At 61.4% G+C, this 15196-nt stretch overlaps 1 protein-coding gene across 16 annotated transcripts in view; it reads left to right on the top strand.

Annotated features, from left to right (window-relative positions):
• KCNT1 (potassium sodium-activated channel subfamily T member 1) overlaps nucleotides 1-15196 on the top strand; it is a 92359-nt gene that overhangs the window by 52308 nt on the left and 24855 nt on the right. For 11 of the 16 annotated variants that reach the window (XM_063787421.1, XM_063787423.1, XM_063787417.1 and 8 more), the window contains 10 exons: nucleotides 925-973; nucleotides 2654-2713; nucleotides 2937-3011; nucleotides 3079-3162; nucleotides 4342-4436; nucleotides 5602-5791; nucleotides 11071-11235; nucleotides 11745-11881; nucleotides 14644-14707; nucleotides 14863-14971. In XM_063787421.1, the coding sequence (XP_063643491.1) occupies nucleotides 925-973; nucleotides 2654-2713; nucleotides 2937-3011; nucleotides 3079-3162; nucleotides 4342-4436; nucleotides 5602-5791; nucleotides 11071-11235; nucleotides 11745-11881; nucleotides 14644-14707; nucleotides 14863-14971 (1028 nt within the window). The remainder of the gene's footprint in view (nucleotides 1-924; nucleotides 974-2653; nucleotides 2714-2936; nucleotides 3012-3078; nucleotides 3163-4341; nucleotides 4437-5601; nucleotides 5792-11070; nucleotides 11236-11744; nucleotides 11882-14643; nucleotides 14708-14862; nucleotides 14972-15196) is intronic. The other 5 variants (XM_063787424.1, XM_063787422.1, XM_063787419.1 and 2 more) reach the window with 1 other exon arrangement.

Here is a 15196-nt window from a genome sequence, read left to right as displayed (position 1 = left end):
CTCACACTGCCTGGTCCCTGAGGGATAATGCCCAGCCTCAACCCAGCAGCCACCCAGGTACCCCAGGACACATGTGCCCTTAGCCCTGGCTGTGGTCAATGCTGGGAATGTCCCCTTCAAGAGGAGCAGTTTGAGAATTATGAGTTCCCAGCCAGTTCCACAGCCTCCACACGCTCTTCCTGAACCCAGTGAGAGATGCAGGGAAGCCCGTCTCCCAGTGAGTCGGTGGCTTCTCTTCCAGTTCACCATCTTACGGCAAAGGAAGGCGCCTGCCCCGGGCAGGCAGTGGGAGGTGACTGCGGGGCAACTGGGGTGCCTGGTCCAGAGGTTAAGACCTGTCCCCAGACCCTGCAAGGCATGTCCCCAGTGCCTGAGCCCCTGTCCGCATCAGGCAAGGAGCAGATGGCCCCCTGCAGCCATGCCCCTGCCTGTTTATGGATGAGGAACTGAGACTCGGGGAAACCCAGGGGGCTGTGGGTTAGATAGCCCGACCTCCCTGCTCTTAGGGACATTCATGGGAGCCCGGCTTCAGGGACCCAGGTGAAAAAAACAGGCTACCCAGTCTGGGGCCCAGGCTGCTGTTGCCTGTCATGTCCAGAGAGGAGAAGCTTTGCCACCCTTGGTAGTGTCATGGGCTGCAGGCCAAGGCTCCATGGGGACTCAGCCATGGGCCCTGGCCTCACAAGCACCTCCTGAGGGGCCTGCCTGCTGCAGTCCTGCTCCATCCTCCTCTCTTGGGGAACCTTCCCTTCCCTCCTCCTTATGGTCCCCTCCAAAGGCAAGGTAGGCTCCTTTGGTCCAGCCCCAATGAGCAGCACATGCTTGGGGCCAGTGGAGGCCAATGGTTATAGCCCCAGCCCCAGGGTGGCTGGGGGACACTAGTGGCTGTGGTGCCCTACTGTCCTGCCTCCTTTCTCTTCCCAGGGCTCCTATTCTGTGGGTGGAGAGAAAGATGACACTGTGGGCGATCCAGGTGAGTGCCCTACCCTGCCCCGCTCCCGACTGCAGTGGTGCTCAGTAAGCACTGAGGACCAACCCAGACTCAGTAAGTAGGGAACCCAGGCTCAGTGAGCACTGAGGACATACCCAGGCTCAGTGAGCACTGAGGACAGACCCAGGCTCAGTAAGCAGGGGACCCAGGCTCAGCAAATGCTGAGGACAAACCCAGGCTCAGTAAACAGGTGACTCCAACTCAGTGAGCACTGAGGACAAACCCAGCATTTACTGGCCCAGGCTCAGTAAATGCTGAGGACAAACCCAGGATCAGTAAACAGGGACCCAGGCTCAGTGAGCACTGAGTACAGACCCAGGCTTAGTAAGTAGGGGACCCAGGCTCAGTGAGCACTGGGGACAAACTCAGGCTTAGTAGGCAGGGGACCCAGGCTCAGTGAGCACTGAGGACAGACCAAGGCTCAGTAAGCAGGGAAACCAGGCTCAGTAAATGCTGAGGACAAACCCAGGCTCAGTAAATAGGGAAACCAGGCCCAGTGAATGCTGAGGACAAACCAAGACTCAGTAAACAGGTGACTCAGGGTCAGTGAGCACTTAGGACAAACCCAGCATTTACTGACTCAGGCTCAGTAAATCCTGAGGACAAATCCAGGCTCAGTAAATGCTGAGGACAAACCCAGGCTCAGTGAGCACTGAGGACAGTCCCAGGCTCAGTAAGCATGGGACCCAGGCTCAGTGAATGCCAAGGACAAAGCCAGGCTCAGTAAACAGGTGACTCAGGCTCAGTGGGCACTGAGGACAAACCCAGCATTTACTGACCCAGGGTCAGTAAATGCTGAGGACAAACCCAGGATCAGTAAACAGGGGACCCAGGCTCAGTGAGCACTGAGGACAGACCCAGGCTCAGTAAGCAGGGAAACCAGACTTTAGTGAATGCTGAAGACAGACAGGCTCAGTAAGTAGGGAACCCAGGCTCAGTGAATGCTGAAGACACACCCAGGCTCAGTAAGCAGGGGTCCCAGATTCAGTGAGTGCTGAGGACCGACCCAGGCTCTACTGCTCTCCACACAATTTTCCCAGGGATCCCTGAGGACTTCCTGACCCCCTCTGTCTGCTTCACCACCTGAATCTCTCCCTCCACTGACCTATCTGTGTCCTTGCTGTTTTCCTGGGGTGGAGAGTGCACAGGCCAGGTCCCTGGCTGGCTCCTGGGTGGGTGACCTAGTTCATGACTGGGTCCCATGTCTCCATCTGAGACCAGAGAGGGTCTCTCACACCCACCCCTATCATGTTCCAGAGGGGTCAGTAGATGCCTGTGCTGAGAGGGGTTCCGTGGGGGAAAACCAGGTCCACTGAGCCTCCATCTCCGTTCCCTCCCCACCAGGGCAGCGGGATAGCCGCTCTCTGGTGTCTTCCTGAGCGTCCTGCCTCACCCACTGCACCCTCCATCCCACCCTGGGCCTAGCGTGGGCGGCCCAGGAGGACCATGGTTTCAAGACTCCATCTGCCCTCGGCCCTGGCGGGGGTCAGCCAAAGGCCTTGGTGGCTAAGACTGTCCTGACATGGGAGTGAGGGTCAAGGCAGACCCCAGACACACACTTGGCTTTGTGTGGTACCTGCCCGCGAGGCCGGTGGGGTCAGGCCCCAGCCCCAGCCCCAGCCCCGGCCTGCTCCAGAGCTCCTTCCCTTTCCTGACTCCCAGGTCATCGTGGCCATAATAAGTTTCCTGGAGACGATGCTTCTCATCTACCTCAGCTACAAAGTGAGTGCCTGCCCGGGATGGCACCTCACAGGGGGTCCCCACCCTCCCCCACCTCCCCCACCCTCTCCCATCTCCCCACCCTCTCCTATTTCCCCACACTTCCCAGCCTCATCCACTGACCTCCAGGGTGGGCTCCTCGCCCTCTTCCCCACCCTGCCCCTCCCCTGCTGGGCCCCACCCCCACCCTCCATCGCCCCCGCTGATACCCCCCGTTTGGCCCCAGGGCAACATCTGGGAGCAGATCTTCCGCGTGTCCTTCGTCCTGGAGATGATCAACACTCTGCCCTTCATCATCACGGTGGGTGAGCCCCAGCTGCCAGGAGTGCGGGCCCTGGAGCCCCAGCCCTGACCTGTCCCCTTCACAGATCTTCTGGCCGCCGCTGCGGAACCTGTTCATCCCCGTCTTTCTGAACTGCTGGCTGGCCAAGCACGCACTGGAAAACATGATTGTAAGCCAGGGCGGGGGGTGCAGCTGGGACTTGGGGGGGCCACCCTCAGCCTCACCGGCCCTGGAAGACACTGTGCGACGTAGCCTGCCACGCCCCGGCCCTGGCGTGACCTGTAGAGGACCGGGAAGCCAGGGCAGCAGAAACTCCGTCTCTGCTCCTGGAAAACATCCAAGCCAAGCCCCGAATGCCCTCTTTCCAGGAAGAAACTCAATCCCAGAGCTTTTCCTAAGCCTGGAAATGAAATGGCTGGCAGGAGGAGGAGGGACAAAGTGAAGGGTGTGACAAACCCAGGCCACGAGGACCAGGGCCACAAACACCAGGCCACACGCAAACTGGGGCCACGGGGCTACAGGCAGGCCCTGTGCTGAGCATCTCAGGAAACCTGGGCCACGGGGCCACAGGCAGGCCCTGTGCTGAGCATCTCAGGAAACCTGGGCCACAGGGCCACAGGCAGGCCCTGTGCTGAGCATCTCAGGAAACCTGGGCCACGGGGCCACAGGCAGGCCCTGTGCTGAGCATCTCAGGAAACCTGGGCCACGGGGCCACAGGCAGGCCCTGCTCTGAGTGTCTCAACATGGTCCCTGTCATGTGAATGGCAGCAGTCAGTTCCCTAGGCGCCCACCCTCTCCAAGCCAGACCCCTTGACTCACAGCCCCCATTCCTGCCCCAGTGGTAAATCAGCGTTACCATGCTGGATCCAAGCCTTGCACACTAACCAGCCCTCTGACCTGAGACTTAAGCCTCATCCCCGGGGATGTAGGCAAGATGGGGACCCGTCCTGAGAGAGGACAGCAGAGGGGGTGCCCTACCCGGTGCAGGCTGCCCCATGGGCCTCAGCAGAGACGCAGGTGTGGCCAGGCGTGTGCTGCCCCTTGGGCCTCAGCCGAGACACAGGTGTGGCTGTGGGCTGCCCCGTGGGTCTCAGCCGAGACACAGGTGTGGCCAGGTACAGGCTGCCCCGTGGGCCTCAGCCGAGACGCAGGTGTGGCCAGGTACAGGCTGCCCCATGGGCCTCAGCCGAGACGCAGGTGTGGCCAGGTGCAGGCTGCCCCGTGGGCCTCAGCCGAGATGCAGGTGTGGCCGGGCCGTCTGCTTTCCACTGTCCTTCTAGTCTCTATGCATTGGCTCCTGGCGGGGTCCACAGTCCCTGCCCGCTGACAGCCACCACTCCTTCCACAGAATGACTTCCACCGTGCCATCCTGCGGACACAGTCAGCCATGTTCAACCAGGTCCTCATCCTCTTCTGCACCCTGCTGTGCCTCGTTTTCACGGGGTGAGTGCCGGCCGTCAGTGTGAGCACCCCAGGACGTTGGGGAGGGCCCGAGAGGCAAGCAGGGCCGGGCGAGGGGATACAGATGCCTATGTCCAAGCTATCAGGGGACAGAAAAGGCCACAGTGCCTGGGCTGTGGGTGTCGGGCCACCAAGCTGGGACTGAGGTCAGGAGGCAGCTCCAAGCCCACGTTCCCAGTACACGAGCAGCCCTGCAGCCCGACTCCTCCAAGGACAGAGATACCCAGATCTGGCTTCCTGGTCTATGCCATGGACGTAGAGAAGGGGACTGGCCCCTAGGCCAGGTGGGGTCTCTTGGCTGAGGCCCAGCTGAAAGCAGGGTCTGGAGGCAGCCAGGGTAAAGGTGGGGGTGCCCAGAGCTGCGAGGGCCTCCAGCCCACCCAAGCATGCCCACTGTGCCCACCTGCCTGTGTCCCCATGGAGGGCTCCATGTTGCTGCTCTGCCTTGGGTCCCGGCGAGGCCTGGTCACCACTTCCCGTCCCCAGGCAGGGATGTCAGGCAAGCACTGTGCCCTGGGGGAGGGAGAGTGCCCTGCGTTTCCCGCCTCCCTTCCCCCACTGCCCCTCATGACAGACTGACAGACACAGAGCTGAGTGGGCAGATTGGGGCATCCATGAGGATAGCATCTGGGACCTGGCGGCAACCCCAGCCCTGCCCATTAGACCTCCCAGCCTCAGGCCTGGGCGCTTGTCTGGCTGTGCCGGGCAGAGGCCTGAGTGTGGTGGGTAAAGGGGCAAGGCTCTGAGATGGGGGTAGAGGGCCAGACCCCAGGCCCACCCCTGTGTCACCCAAGCCCACACTGATGACACAGCCCTGCATCCCCTGCTCCCAGAGAATTTTCCAGGGACCTAGGAGAGAGCCACCCGGCAGGCAGGGAGGCTCCAGGGAATTCGCCGTGAACAGAGGCCGCCATGCTGTGGCCAAGCTGCATCGTCAGCCAGCGTCAGGCAGGAGGTGGCTCCGGCAGAGCCTGGGGACAGATGGGCAGGGCTGAGGGCCTGATGCCACCCAGCTGTCAGGAGGGCGGGGCTCGCCTGGTGATGCACAGCTCAGTCTCCTGGGCAGTGAGGGTCCCGTGGGCAGGCAGGATCTCTGAGGGGCCACGGCCCCCCGGCTCCTGGGCCCCAGGCCGCCCCTCACTGCCAGGGGTTGCAGGACCTGCGGCATCCAGCACCTGGAGCGGGCGGGCGAAAACCTGTCCCTCCTGACCTCCTTCTACTTCTGCATCGTCACCTTCTCCACCGTGGGCTACGGTGACGTCACGCCCAAGATCTGGCCATCGCAGCTGCTGGTGGTCATCATGATCTGCGTGGCCCTCGTGGTGCTCCCACTGCAGGTGGGTCCTCTGGGCACCAGCCCTGGGTGGCACCAGCAAAGGGACAGGCGGGCGCCAGTAGAGGGAGGGTGCCACAGACTGTGGCACAGTGCGGGGGCCACTCCCAGGAGGGGACAGTGAGGCCAGGCGGGTGGCGCCTGCTCCGTTGCACGCCCCCACTGAGGGTCTGCGGCGGGTCCGGTGGTGCTCAGCATGGTGGGAAATGATGGAGTCCCATGAGCTCAGCATTGTGGGTAATGATGGAGTCCTATGAGCTCAGCATGGTGGGTAATGATGGAGTCCCATGAGCTCAGCATGGTGGGTAATGATGGAGTCCCATGAGCTGGCCTCTTCCTTCTGGGGAGATGGTGGGTCTCCAGTGCCAGGGTGACCTGCCCCTCCCAGGCCCAGGCAGAGTGCAGGGAAGGGTCAAGGTGGACAGCCGGCCCATTTCCCATCCACAGCCAGGTGCAGCAGCAGCTGCCAGGCCCACAGGGGGCACACCCCCCCGGCCACCCCAGTGGCTTCCCCGTCACCACTGCTGTGGCCCACTGCCCACTGAGCAGAGGAGGGGGCGGGGCAAGACCTCAGTGGGAAAGGTGGAGGCCTGGAGAGGGCAGCTGCCTCAGGGTGTGAAGTGCTTGGGCCTGGACTGCCTCTGACACCTCCTCCAGGCACCCCAGCCCACCCTGGAGGGACCCTGCTATTGGGGAGATGGGAGAGGGAGGGGACCCCTGTGGGTGGTGGAACATTTTCCAGGAGGCTGGGTAGGAGGAAGAGCCTGAGGAGGTGGCCAGGGCCTTCTGGGAGACAGACCCCCAGGTGGCTGCAGGATGCCGGGGAGACAGGGCAGTGCTCCTAGGGAGCCTCTGCCGACCCCAGGCTCAGCCCCAGCTCCCTCCCGCTAAACAGCAGTGGGCGTGGCACAGGTATGGGCCCAGGCCAGGCCTGGCTCTTCTCCTCACTATATCCAAGCCAAAGCTGTGGCACCAGCTGTACGGCCCCCAGCGTGGGCCATGTTCTCCACATCTGTGGCTTCCGTTCTCCTGAGTTCAGATGGGGCCGTGCGCGTCTTTCCACCTGGTTGTCGGCCACTCCACCGTCCAGTGCCACGAGTCCCGCTCCTGTGAGCTGCCCGCTCCTCTTTGGTCTTACCCCTGGTTCTCGCTGATGAGCGAGTCTCTGTGTTCTAGAAGAAGCCAGTTGTGTGTGGCTTTCCCGTTACTTCCTGCTCTGTGACCGCCCCTCTCACTTTGCTTACAGAATCGTCCATTCACGGATGGTCTTGATTTTTTTTTTTTAAATTAGAGATAGGGTCTCACTCTCATTTTGTTGCCCAGGCTGGCCTCGAACTCCTGGGCTCAAGCGATCCTCCCGCCTCAGCCCCAGAAATAGCTGGGATTACAGGCGGCTTGGCTTTGATTCACCAGTCTTTCCCTTATGGTTTCTGTTTTCCTGTCTTTACTGAAAAGATCATTCCCTCCCTCGATCATAAACCTGGCTTCCTATTTTCTTCTAAAAGTGTAAAGCTCGCCTCTCACCTGCAGGGTTTCACCCACCAGGAACTGCCATGTGGGGTGGGGTGGAGCTGGGTTCTCCCCTCTGACGCCTGCTCCCCCACACCCTGCACTCTGCTCCTTTCTCTGCGCATTTCATAACCGGGCAAGGGCGGGAGCGAGGGTGGGAGCGAGGCCAGGAGCACAGTGTGAGGTGCACTCCGTGCAGTGACACTGCCTCCCTCCTCGGCCCTCCTGCCCCAATCCGTAAATCTCACCTCAAATTCTTTACCTTAATTACTTCTGCAGAGACCCTTTTGCAAATGGGGACTCATCCTGAGGTGCAGGGGGACCTGCTTTCAGGGCCATCCTTGACCCTGCTACGGGCCCCCAGCCTCCGTCCCTGGTCCGCCCCGGCCCACACTTCACCACGTGGCCGGCACCTGCTGAGGCCGCTGCACCCAGATGCTCTGCAGAGGCGTTGACCCATCCAGTCTCTGAATTCCCCGCAAGCCCTTCCAGAGACGCATCCGAGAGGCCCCTGGCCCAGCCGAGGTCAGAGGAAGGGTCAGCAGGGCCAATGCGTCCCCCTTTCCCCTGTGGGCCCACGGCCCAGCCACATGCAGCTCCACCTTCAGGCTGCGTCCGGCTCCTCTCCCCACCCCACACACCCCAGAGCGAAGAAGAGCCCCAGCCCCAGCCACCCCCAGGGTCGCTTTCAAATAAAGCAGGAGCGAAGCACTCTCTCCCGTGCTTCTCACGAGACTGTGGCACCCACGGGTAAAAGGGCCAAATCGGGATGTGCAGCACGCCTGTTCCATGTCCCTCTGCTGCGTCCACAGCCTCCGGGCCGGGGCTGCCTTCCCATTCTGCTCCTGAAGCACCAGGGGAGCCCCCACCTCCCCTTATCTCTATTAAGAAGTAAGACAAGGCCAGGCGCAGGGCTCATGCCTGTAACCCCAGTACTTTGAAAGGCCAAGGCGGGAGGATTGCTTGAGCCCAGGAATTTGAGATCAGCTTCAGCAACATAGAGAGACTCCCATCTCTACCAAAAAGTATGAAAATTAGCTGGGTGTGGCGGCATGCACCTGTAGTCCCAGCTACTTGGGAGGCTGAGGCAGGAGAATCGCCTGAGCCCTGAGGTCGAGGCTGTGGTGAGCTGTGATCTGGCCATCGCACTCTAGCCTATGCAACAGAGAGTGAGACCCTGTTTCAAAGAAAAAAGAAAAGGGCCAGGCACAATGGGTCCTGCCTGTAATCCCAGCACTTTGGAGGGCCGAGGTGGGTAGATCACTTGAGATCCGGCGTTCAAGACCAGCCTGGGAAACATGGCAAAACCCCGTCTCTACCAAAAAATAGGAAAAATTAGCCAGGCATGATGGCACACAGCTGTAGTCCCAGCTCCTTGGGAGGCTGAGGTGGGAGGATCACTTAAGCCCAGGAGGCAGAGGTTACAGTGAGCCAAGATCACACCACTGCACTCCAGCCTGGGTGACAGAGCGAGATGCCATCTCAACGCCATCTTAAAACAAACAAGACAAGGTGACTCCAGGTGCACCAGGTCCTGCAGGCATCACACCTGCACTGCTCTTCAGGGAAATTCACGGAACAAATGCGCCATCGTCACGAGAACTGATTGCATCGATGGGTATGGCCATGGTGACAAGTGACCGACAGCTCAGCAGCCTGCACGCAGAGGTGTCACTGTAGCTCGAGCTCCGTGTCCACAGTGGGGTCCCTCAGATCAGCCACTGCCTGCCCGCCTTGTCTCCTTTCTCCCGTGTGGGGCAGGCAGAGCAGGCCCTGAGTGGGACGAGCTCTGAGCGTGGCAGGGAGGAAGGCGGGGGCAGGGCCTGGGGGGCTGGCGCACCCTCCCTCCCATCAGCCCTGCCGGGCCTGGTGCTCAAACCTGACCCAGGTGGGCCTGTGCTGTCCCTGGCAGGGCTGGGGATGATTGGGACAGTGATGCCACTGACCCCACCGTCTAAGCCGCTCCCTGCCTCCTCCGAATGACTGGAAAGACTGAGCCTCTCACTGGTGATGGTAAGGGCGGGCTGCAGTGCCCTTGCCCTTGGTCTCCACTGGGCTGAATGCACCAGTAAAAGCCCTTGAAGCAGAGTGATGACCCCGAGGCCCTCGCTCACGAGCGTCCTTCTGGAACACAGCAGCGCCGGCTGGGTCTCCTGGAAGTATCCTCCAGGCTCTTCGATCAGCAAGACAGACAGGCAGCTTAAACAGCAGATATGTATCCTCCGCCAGCCCTGGAGGACAGAATCGGAAGTGGAGGGGTTGGCAGGGCTGACCCTATCAGGCCGCTTTGGGGAAGATTGTCCCATGCCTCTCTCCAGCTTCTGGTGGGGCCGCAATCCCTGGGGCTTCTTCTGCAGTGGCTGTAGAAACCTCAGCCTCTGCCCCGTGTGCACTTGGCCTCTTCTCTGTACCTCTCACTGGATTTAGGGCCCACTCCAACCCAGGGTGACCTTATCTTAAATCATTACATCTGCAGAGACCTATTTCCAAATCAGATCACATGGCGAGGTTCTGGGCAGATAGGACTTTTAGGGTCACTACGGAGCTGCCGTCATTAGCTCCTTCATCCTCACGGCAGCCCTGGAGGGTTGCCGTGCCATGCAGCCATCTTGCAGGTGAGGAAGCTGAGGCTCAGAGTGGGGGACGTGAGCCCTGGGGTGTCTGACAGCAGAGCCCCCGCCAGCACCATCCGCGGGGAAGCCTCTGTTCCAGTCGCCCTGGAGTCTTGAGCACCTCCCAGCTGTGGAAACTGTTTTGTGTGGCAAGGCAGTGGAGCCTCGTCGCCGGAACAAAGCAGGCGCTGGATAAGTGCAACGAGACGGTCCCATTTAGACCAGACGATAGCACATCAGCCGCGCGGCCCACAGTCCGTGGGAGCTCCTGCCATTGTTCATTTAACACGTGTTCAACAAGCCGGGCACCATGACTCAGCCTGTAATCCCAGCACTTCAGGACGACAAGGCAGGAGGATCGCTTGAGCCCAGGAGTTCGAGACCAGCCTGGGCAATGTAGTGAGACCCCATCTCTACAAAAAATAGAAATAAAACTAGCTGGGCATGGTGGTGACGCACCTATAATCCCAGCTACTCAGGAGGTTGAGGCAGGAGGATGGCTTGAGCCCGGGAAGTCAAGGCTGCAGTGAGCTGTGATTGCACCACTGCACTCCAGCCTGGGTGACAGAGTGAGACTCTGTCTCAAAAAAAAGAAAAAAAAAAGCCAAAGACTTTCACCTAGAGGCCAGTGGGGCCGGTGCTGGGAGGCCCCGGTGGCCTCTGTTTTGGCTCTGTCCCCTTTGAGTCTCAACACCCAGAGCTTGCATCTGGGGAGCATGAGCCAGGGCAGGCGGCATCCTCAGACCAGCAGCCTCAAACCACCTGCCCCCCAGACATAGGCTCCTGACAGTGAGGCCTGCGAGTGCCTGGAAGACCAGGGTCTGAGGCCTGATTTGGCCACCCTTACCATCAAGAGAGTGATCCCCAATCCCACGGGCTGAGCCTCCCCACCCTCGGTTTACTCCACAGTCTCCAGCTGCCCCTCCTCCCTTGGTCCCCACACATCCTGCCAGCTGGGCCTGCGTCCTGCTCTGTGTCATCTGAGGCTATCAGCATCTACAGTTTCCATGTGGGAAAGGCCCCCCCTAATGTAGGTGTCACCCCCCGGCCGGCCCTGCCCCAGGCCCCCAACAGACAGTCGTGTGTCAGGGCCCAGGTTCTTCGCCGGGAGCCCTCGCTCCCCGGGCCTGGTCGCTGGTGCTCACCTGTTTCTCACCTGCAGTTCGAGGAGCTCGTCTACCTCTGGATGGAGCGGCAGAAGTCAGGGGGCAACTACAGCCGCCACCGTGCGCAGACGGAGAAGCACGTGGTCCTGTGTGTCAGCTCCCTCAAGATCGACCTTCTCATGGACTTCCTCAATGAGTTCTACGCCCACCCCCGGCTCCAGGTGAGGCCCCTGACCGTGGCCCAGCAGACGCCTCCCTCCCGGCGCCCAGAGACGCCATCCTCTCCCCAGGACTGCCTGGCAAGTCCCTGAGTCCTCTCAGCCTTGGTTTACCCCTTCAGTGAGGGCAGACGCCTCCCTCCCGGCGCCCAGAGACGCCATCCTCTCCCCAGGACTGCTTGGCAAGTCCCTGAGTCCTCTCAGCCTCGGTTTACCCCTTCAGTGAGGGCAGACGCCTCCCTCCCGGCGCCCAGAGACGCCATCCTCTCCCCAGGACTGCCTGGCAAGTCCCTGAGTCCTCTCAGCCTCAGTTTACCCCTTCAGTGAGGGTGGCAGCCCACAGTCAGGTGGAGGGGCCCTGCGGGGGCCCCTCTTTTCCCTCCCACCAGATGCAAGATCACAGTGAGCTCTAGGGCCCAGAGGTGGTGGGCACAAACACAGTCCTGAAGGCAGGGCCGCCCGGTCGGGGCAGGGGCTGGCTCAGAGTGTCTGACCCTCCGCCTGGCCGGCAGGACTATTACGTGGTCATCCTGTGCCCCACGGAAATGGATGTCCAGGTGCGCAGAGTCCTGCAGATCCCTCTGTGGTCCCAGCGGGTCATCTACCTCCAGGGCTCTGCACTCAAAGACCAGGACCTCATGCGAGCCAAGTGAGTGCTGGTGGGCGGAGGGGGCGGCGTGGGGGCACCTTCCTGAGTCAGGTCAGCTGCTCAGGGCTGAGGCATTGACCATCGCTCTCCTGGCCAATGAGAGCCATGAGAGCATTATAGACTATCCCCAGGGTGGACCATCTGGGATGAACCCTCCAGGGTGGACCATCTAGGTGGACTGTCCAGGGTGGATCATCCGGGGTGGACCATTTAGGGTGGATTGTCTGGGGTGGACCATTCAGGGTGGACCATTTAGGTGGACCATACAGGGTGGATCATCTGGAGTGAACTGTCAAGGGTGGACCATCCAGGGTGGACCATCTAGGATGGACTGTCTGGGGTGGACCATTCAGGGTAGACCTTCTGGGATGGACCATTTAGTGTGGACCATCCAGGGTGGATTGTCTGGGGTGGGTCCTCTGGGGTGAACTGTCCAGGGTGGACCATCCAGGGTGGGTCATCTGGGATGGACTGTTCAGGGTGGACCATCCAGTATAGATCATGTGGGGTAGACCATCTAGGGTAGACTGTCCAGGGTGGACCATCTGGGGTGGGCTGTCTGGGGTGGGCCATTCAGAATGAACCATCTGGGATGGACCTCTAGGGTGGACCATCCAGGGTGGATCATCTGGGGTGGACCATTCAAGGTGGACCATCTAGGGGGGACCATCTGGGGTTGGTCCTCTGGGGTAGATCATCAGGGGCGGACCATCTGGGGTATACCCTCTGGGGTTGTCTGGGGTGGATTGTCTGGGGTGGGCCATCCATGGTGGACCCTCTTGGGTGGACCATCTGGGGTGGATCGTCTGGGGTGGACCATCCATGGTGGACCCTCTTGGGTGGACCGTCTGGGGTGGATCATCCGGGGTGGATCATCCAGGGTGGACTGTCTGGGGTGGACCCTCTGGGGTGGATTGTCTGGGGTAGGCTGTCCGGGGCCTCTTGCAGTTTCTCCAGCTCAGGTCCCAGGCCCAGATGAGCAGGACCCTGCAGCCAGGCCCTTGTCCCTGCACCATACCCACTGTGGAGCAGCCCAGGCAAGCCCAACCCAGCTAAGTCTCCGTCTCCCTTTTGCAGGGTGAGGGGCAGCCTTTTGCGAGCTCCACCTTCCCCTGCTCCAAGTCTAGGGAAATCTTTGTCAAGTTCTAGGGAGCCTCAAAATAGAACAGGGGCGGGAGAGTCGGCTGCTGTGAGTCAAGGTGGGAGAACAGGGGCTGAAGGTAGAGTTCCTTTTAAAGACAAATTGACAGAGTGACAAGGTAACAAGAGTATATTATTACCTGGAACTTTCCAGAATGTGTTGGTGCACTTTCTGGGACACTCCCTGGAAAACCCTCCTGGTGACGTTTTCATTCCAGGAGCCTGAATGTGTCCTTAGTGGCATAGTGTGGGTGGTACTCCCAGGGTCTCTCCTCATCGCTCCCCCTCCCCCTGCCATGTCCAGAGCCCCAAGCTGGAACCCATTGCCTATGGAACACCACCTCTTTTGTGATCTCGTCCCCAGCACACACAGGCGATGCACCTGCTTGGGCCCAGGGAGTGGGGAGAGGGCAAGGGCGTAGGCCATTCCCAGCCAGGCAGGGATGAGCCCAGGGCTGTGGGTACAGGGCCTGGGGCCCCTGCGGAGCAGACAGTGGTGCCATTGATGTGGTGGGGTTCCCTGCCCTGGGGCAGAGGCGACAGTTTCTTAGCGTCTCAGCAGTGCTGGGTAGTTTCTGCAGCTGGGCTTTCAGGAGACCCAGGAGGCGCTGGAAGTGACCACCCAGGTTCCCAGACCACAGAGTAGCCAGGCCAGGGAGCGGACAGGGTCTCTGCCCCCAAACTCCCCCCTCCCTCCTGCACCCCAACCCAGCCCTGGGTGAATGTCTCATGGCAACATACAAGATGGGTACCCCGGAAGCCAGTGCCCAGGTCACTGGCACACACCTAGGTGGGGTCTCCACCGGGCCTGCTCCTGCCAACCCTGGACCCCTAGCCCCTGACGCCTGGGAGTATGGACAAATCCAGGCAGCCCCAGCCAGCAGAGCCCCCTCGCACGACCTCCTGATGCCCCTCCTACCTGGCCAACTTAGGGACAAGCTGGGGGGTTGCTTCAGAGAACAGGGCCTGGGGGAGGAAGGGCAGGCACTGCCCTAGGAAGCACCATGGGCTCCCACTCAGGGCCGTGGCCAGGAGAAGCTGTCAGCTGGTGTCTCCAGGACACACCATCCATAGCATCTGACCCCATGCCCCCACCCGCTGTCAGCCTGCACACGCTCGGGGGACAGGTGTGGCTCCTGCCCCCTGCCCCCACCCGCTGTCAGCCTGCACACGCTCAGGGGACAGGTGTGGCTCCTGTGCCTTCTCGAGTGTCGGAGCTTGGAGTCTCCTAGGGTGTCCAGGAGTCCTGACCCGGCTCAGAGCCTGCCAGGGATGGGCCAGGGAGTCTGGAGAGGCCCAGGATGCCTGCGGGGGAGGGGGGTGCACAGGGATGCCTGCTGGTGGAGGGCACACAAGGATGCCCGCGGGGGGCACTGTGATGTGGGTTGGCGGGGGGGGCAGTATGGGGATGCCCACTGAGGGGGCACTGTGACTCCTGACCAGCAGAGAGTAGGGGCCTCCTCCCTCCCCGCCTTCCATCCAGCCGTCCTCTCAGTCTCTTTCTGTGCACCTGCTGCACCAGCCTCCTCCCAGGGGAGGTCCTCCCCACCTCACCTCCGCACCCCCGGCTGCACTGCCCACCTCCCCTGCTCCACCCACGCTCAGGCCCTGGTGCATTGCAGGATGGACAATGGGGAGGCCTGCTTCATCCTCAGCAGCAGGAACGAGGTGGACCGCACGGCTGCAGTGAGTGAGGCTGAGGCCCTGCCCGGGCGGGAGGGGCACCGTGGGGCCAGGGAGCGGGGGTCCCTGAGGGAAGAGACCTGCCCCAGGCTGCCGGTGCCGCCCAGCAGCCCACAGAGGCCAGCCCGTCTGCACTGACCAACCACCCACCCCGCCAGGACCACCAGACCATCCTGCGCGCCTGGGCCGTGAAGGACTTCGCCCCCAACTGCCCCCTCTACGTCCAGATCCTCAAACCCGAAAACAAGTTTCACGTCAAGTTTGCTGGTGCGTCTGGGGCACACGTGGGTGATGGTGCATCTGGGGCAGGGCGCGTGTGCACACGTGGGTGATGGTGCATCTGGGGCAGGGGGCGTGTGCATGTGTGTGACGGTGCGTCTGGGGCAGGACGCGTGTGCACACGTGGGTGACGGTGCGTCTGGGGCAGGATGCGTGTGCACACGTGGGTGTCGGTGCGTCTGGGGCAGGGCGCATGTGCACACGTGGGTGACG

The sequence above is a fragment of the Pan troglodytes genome, chromosome 11 (genome assembly GCF_028858775.2).
Source record: "Pan troglodytes isolate AG18354 chromosome 11, NHGRI_mPanTro3-v2.0_pri, whole genome shotgun sequence".
In the NCBI taxonomy this organism is placed as follows: Eukaryota; Metazoa; Chordata; class Mammalia; order Primates; family Hominidae; genus Pan; species Pan troglodytes.
The sequence above is the reverse complement of the archived record's forward strand: the minus strand, read 5'-3'. Positions and strand labels throughout refer to the sequence as shown.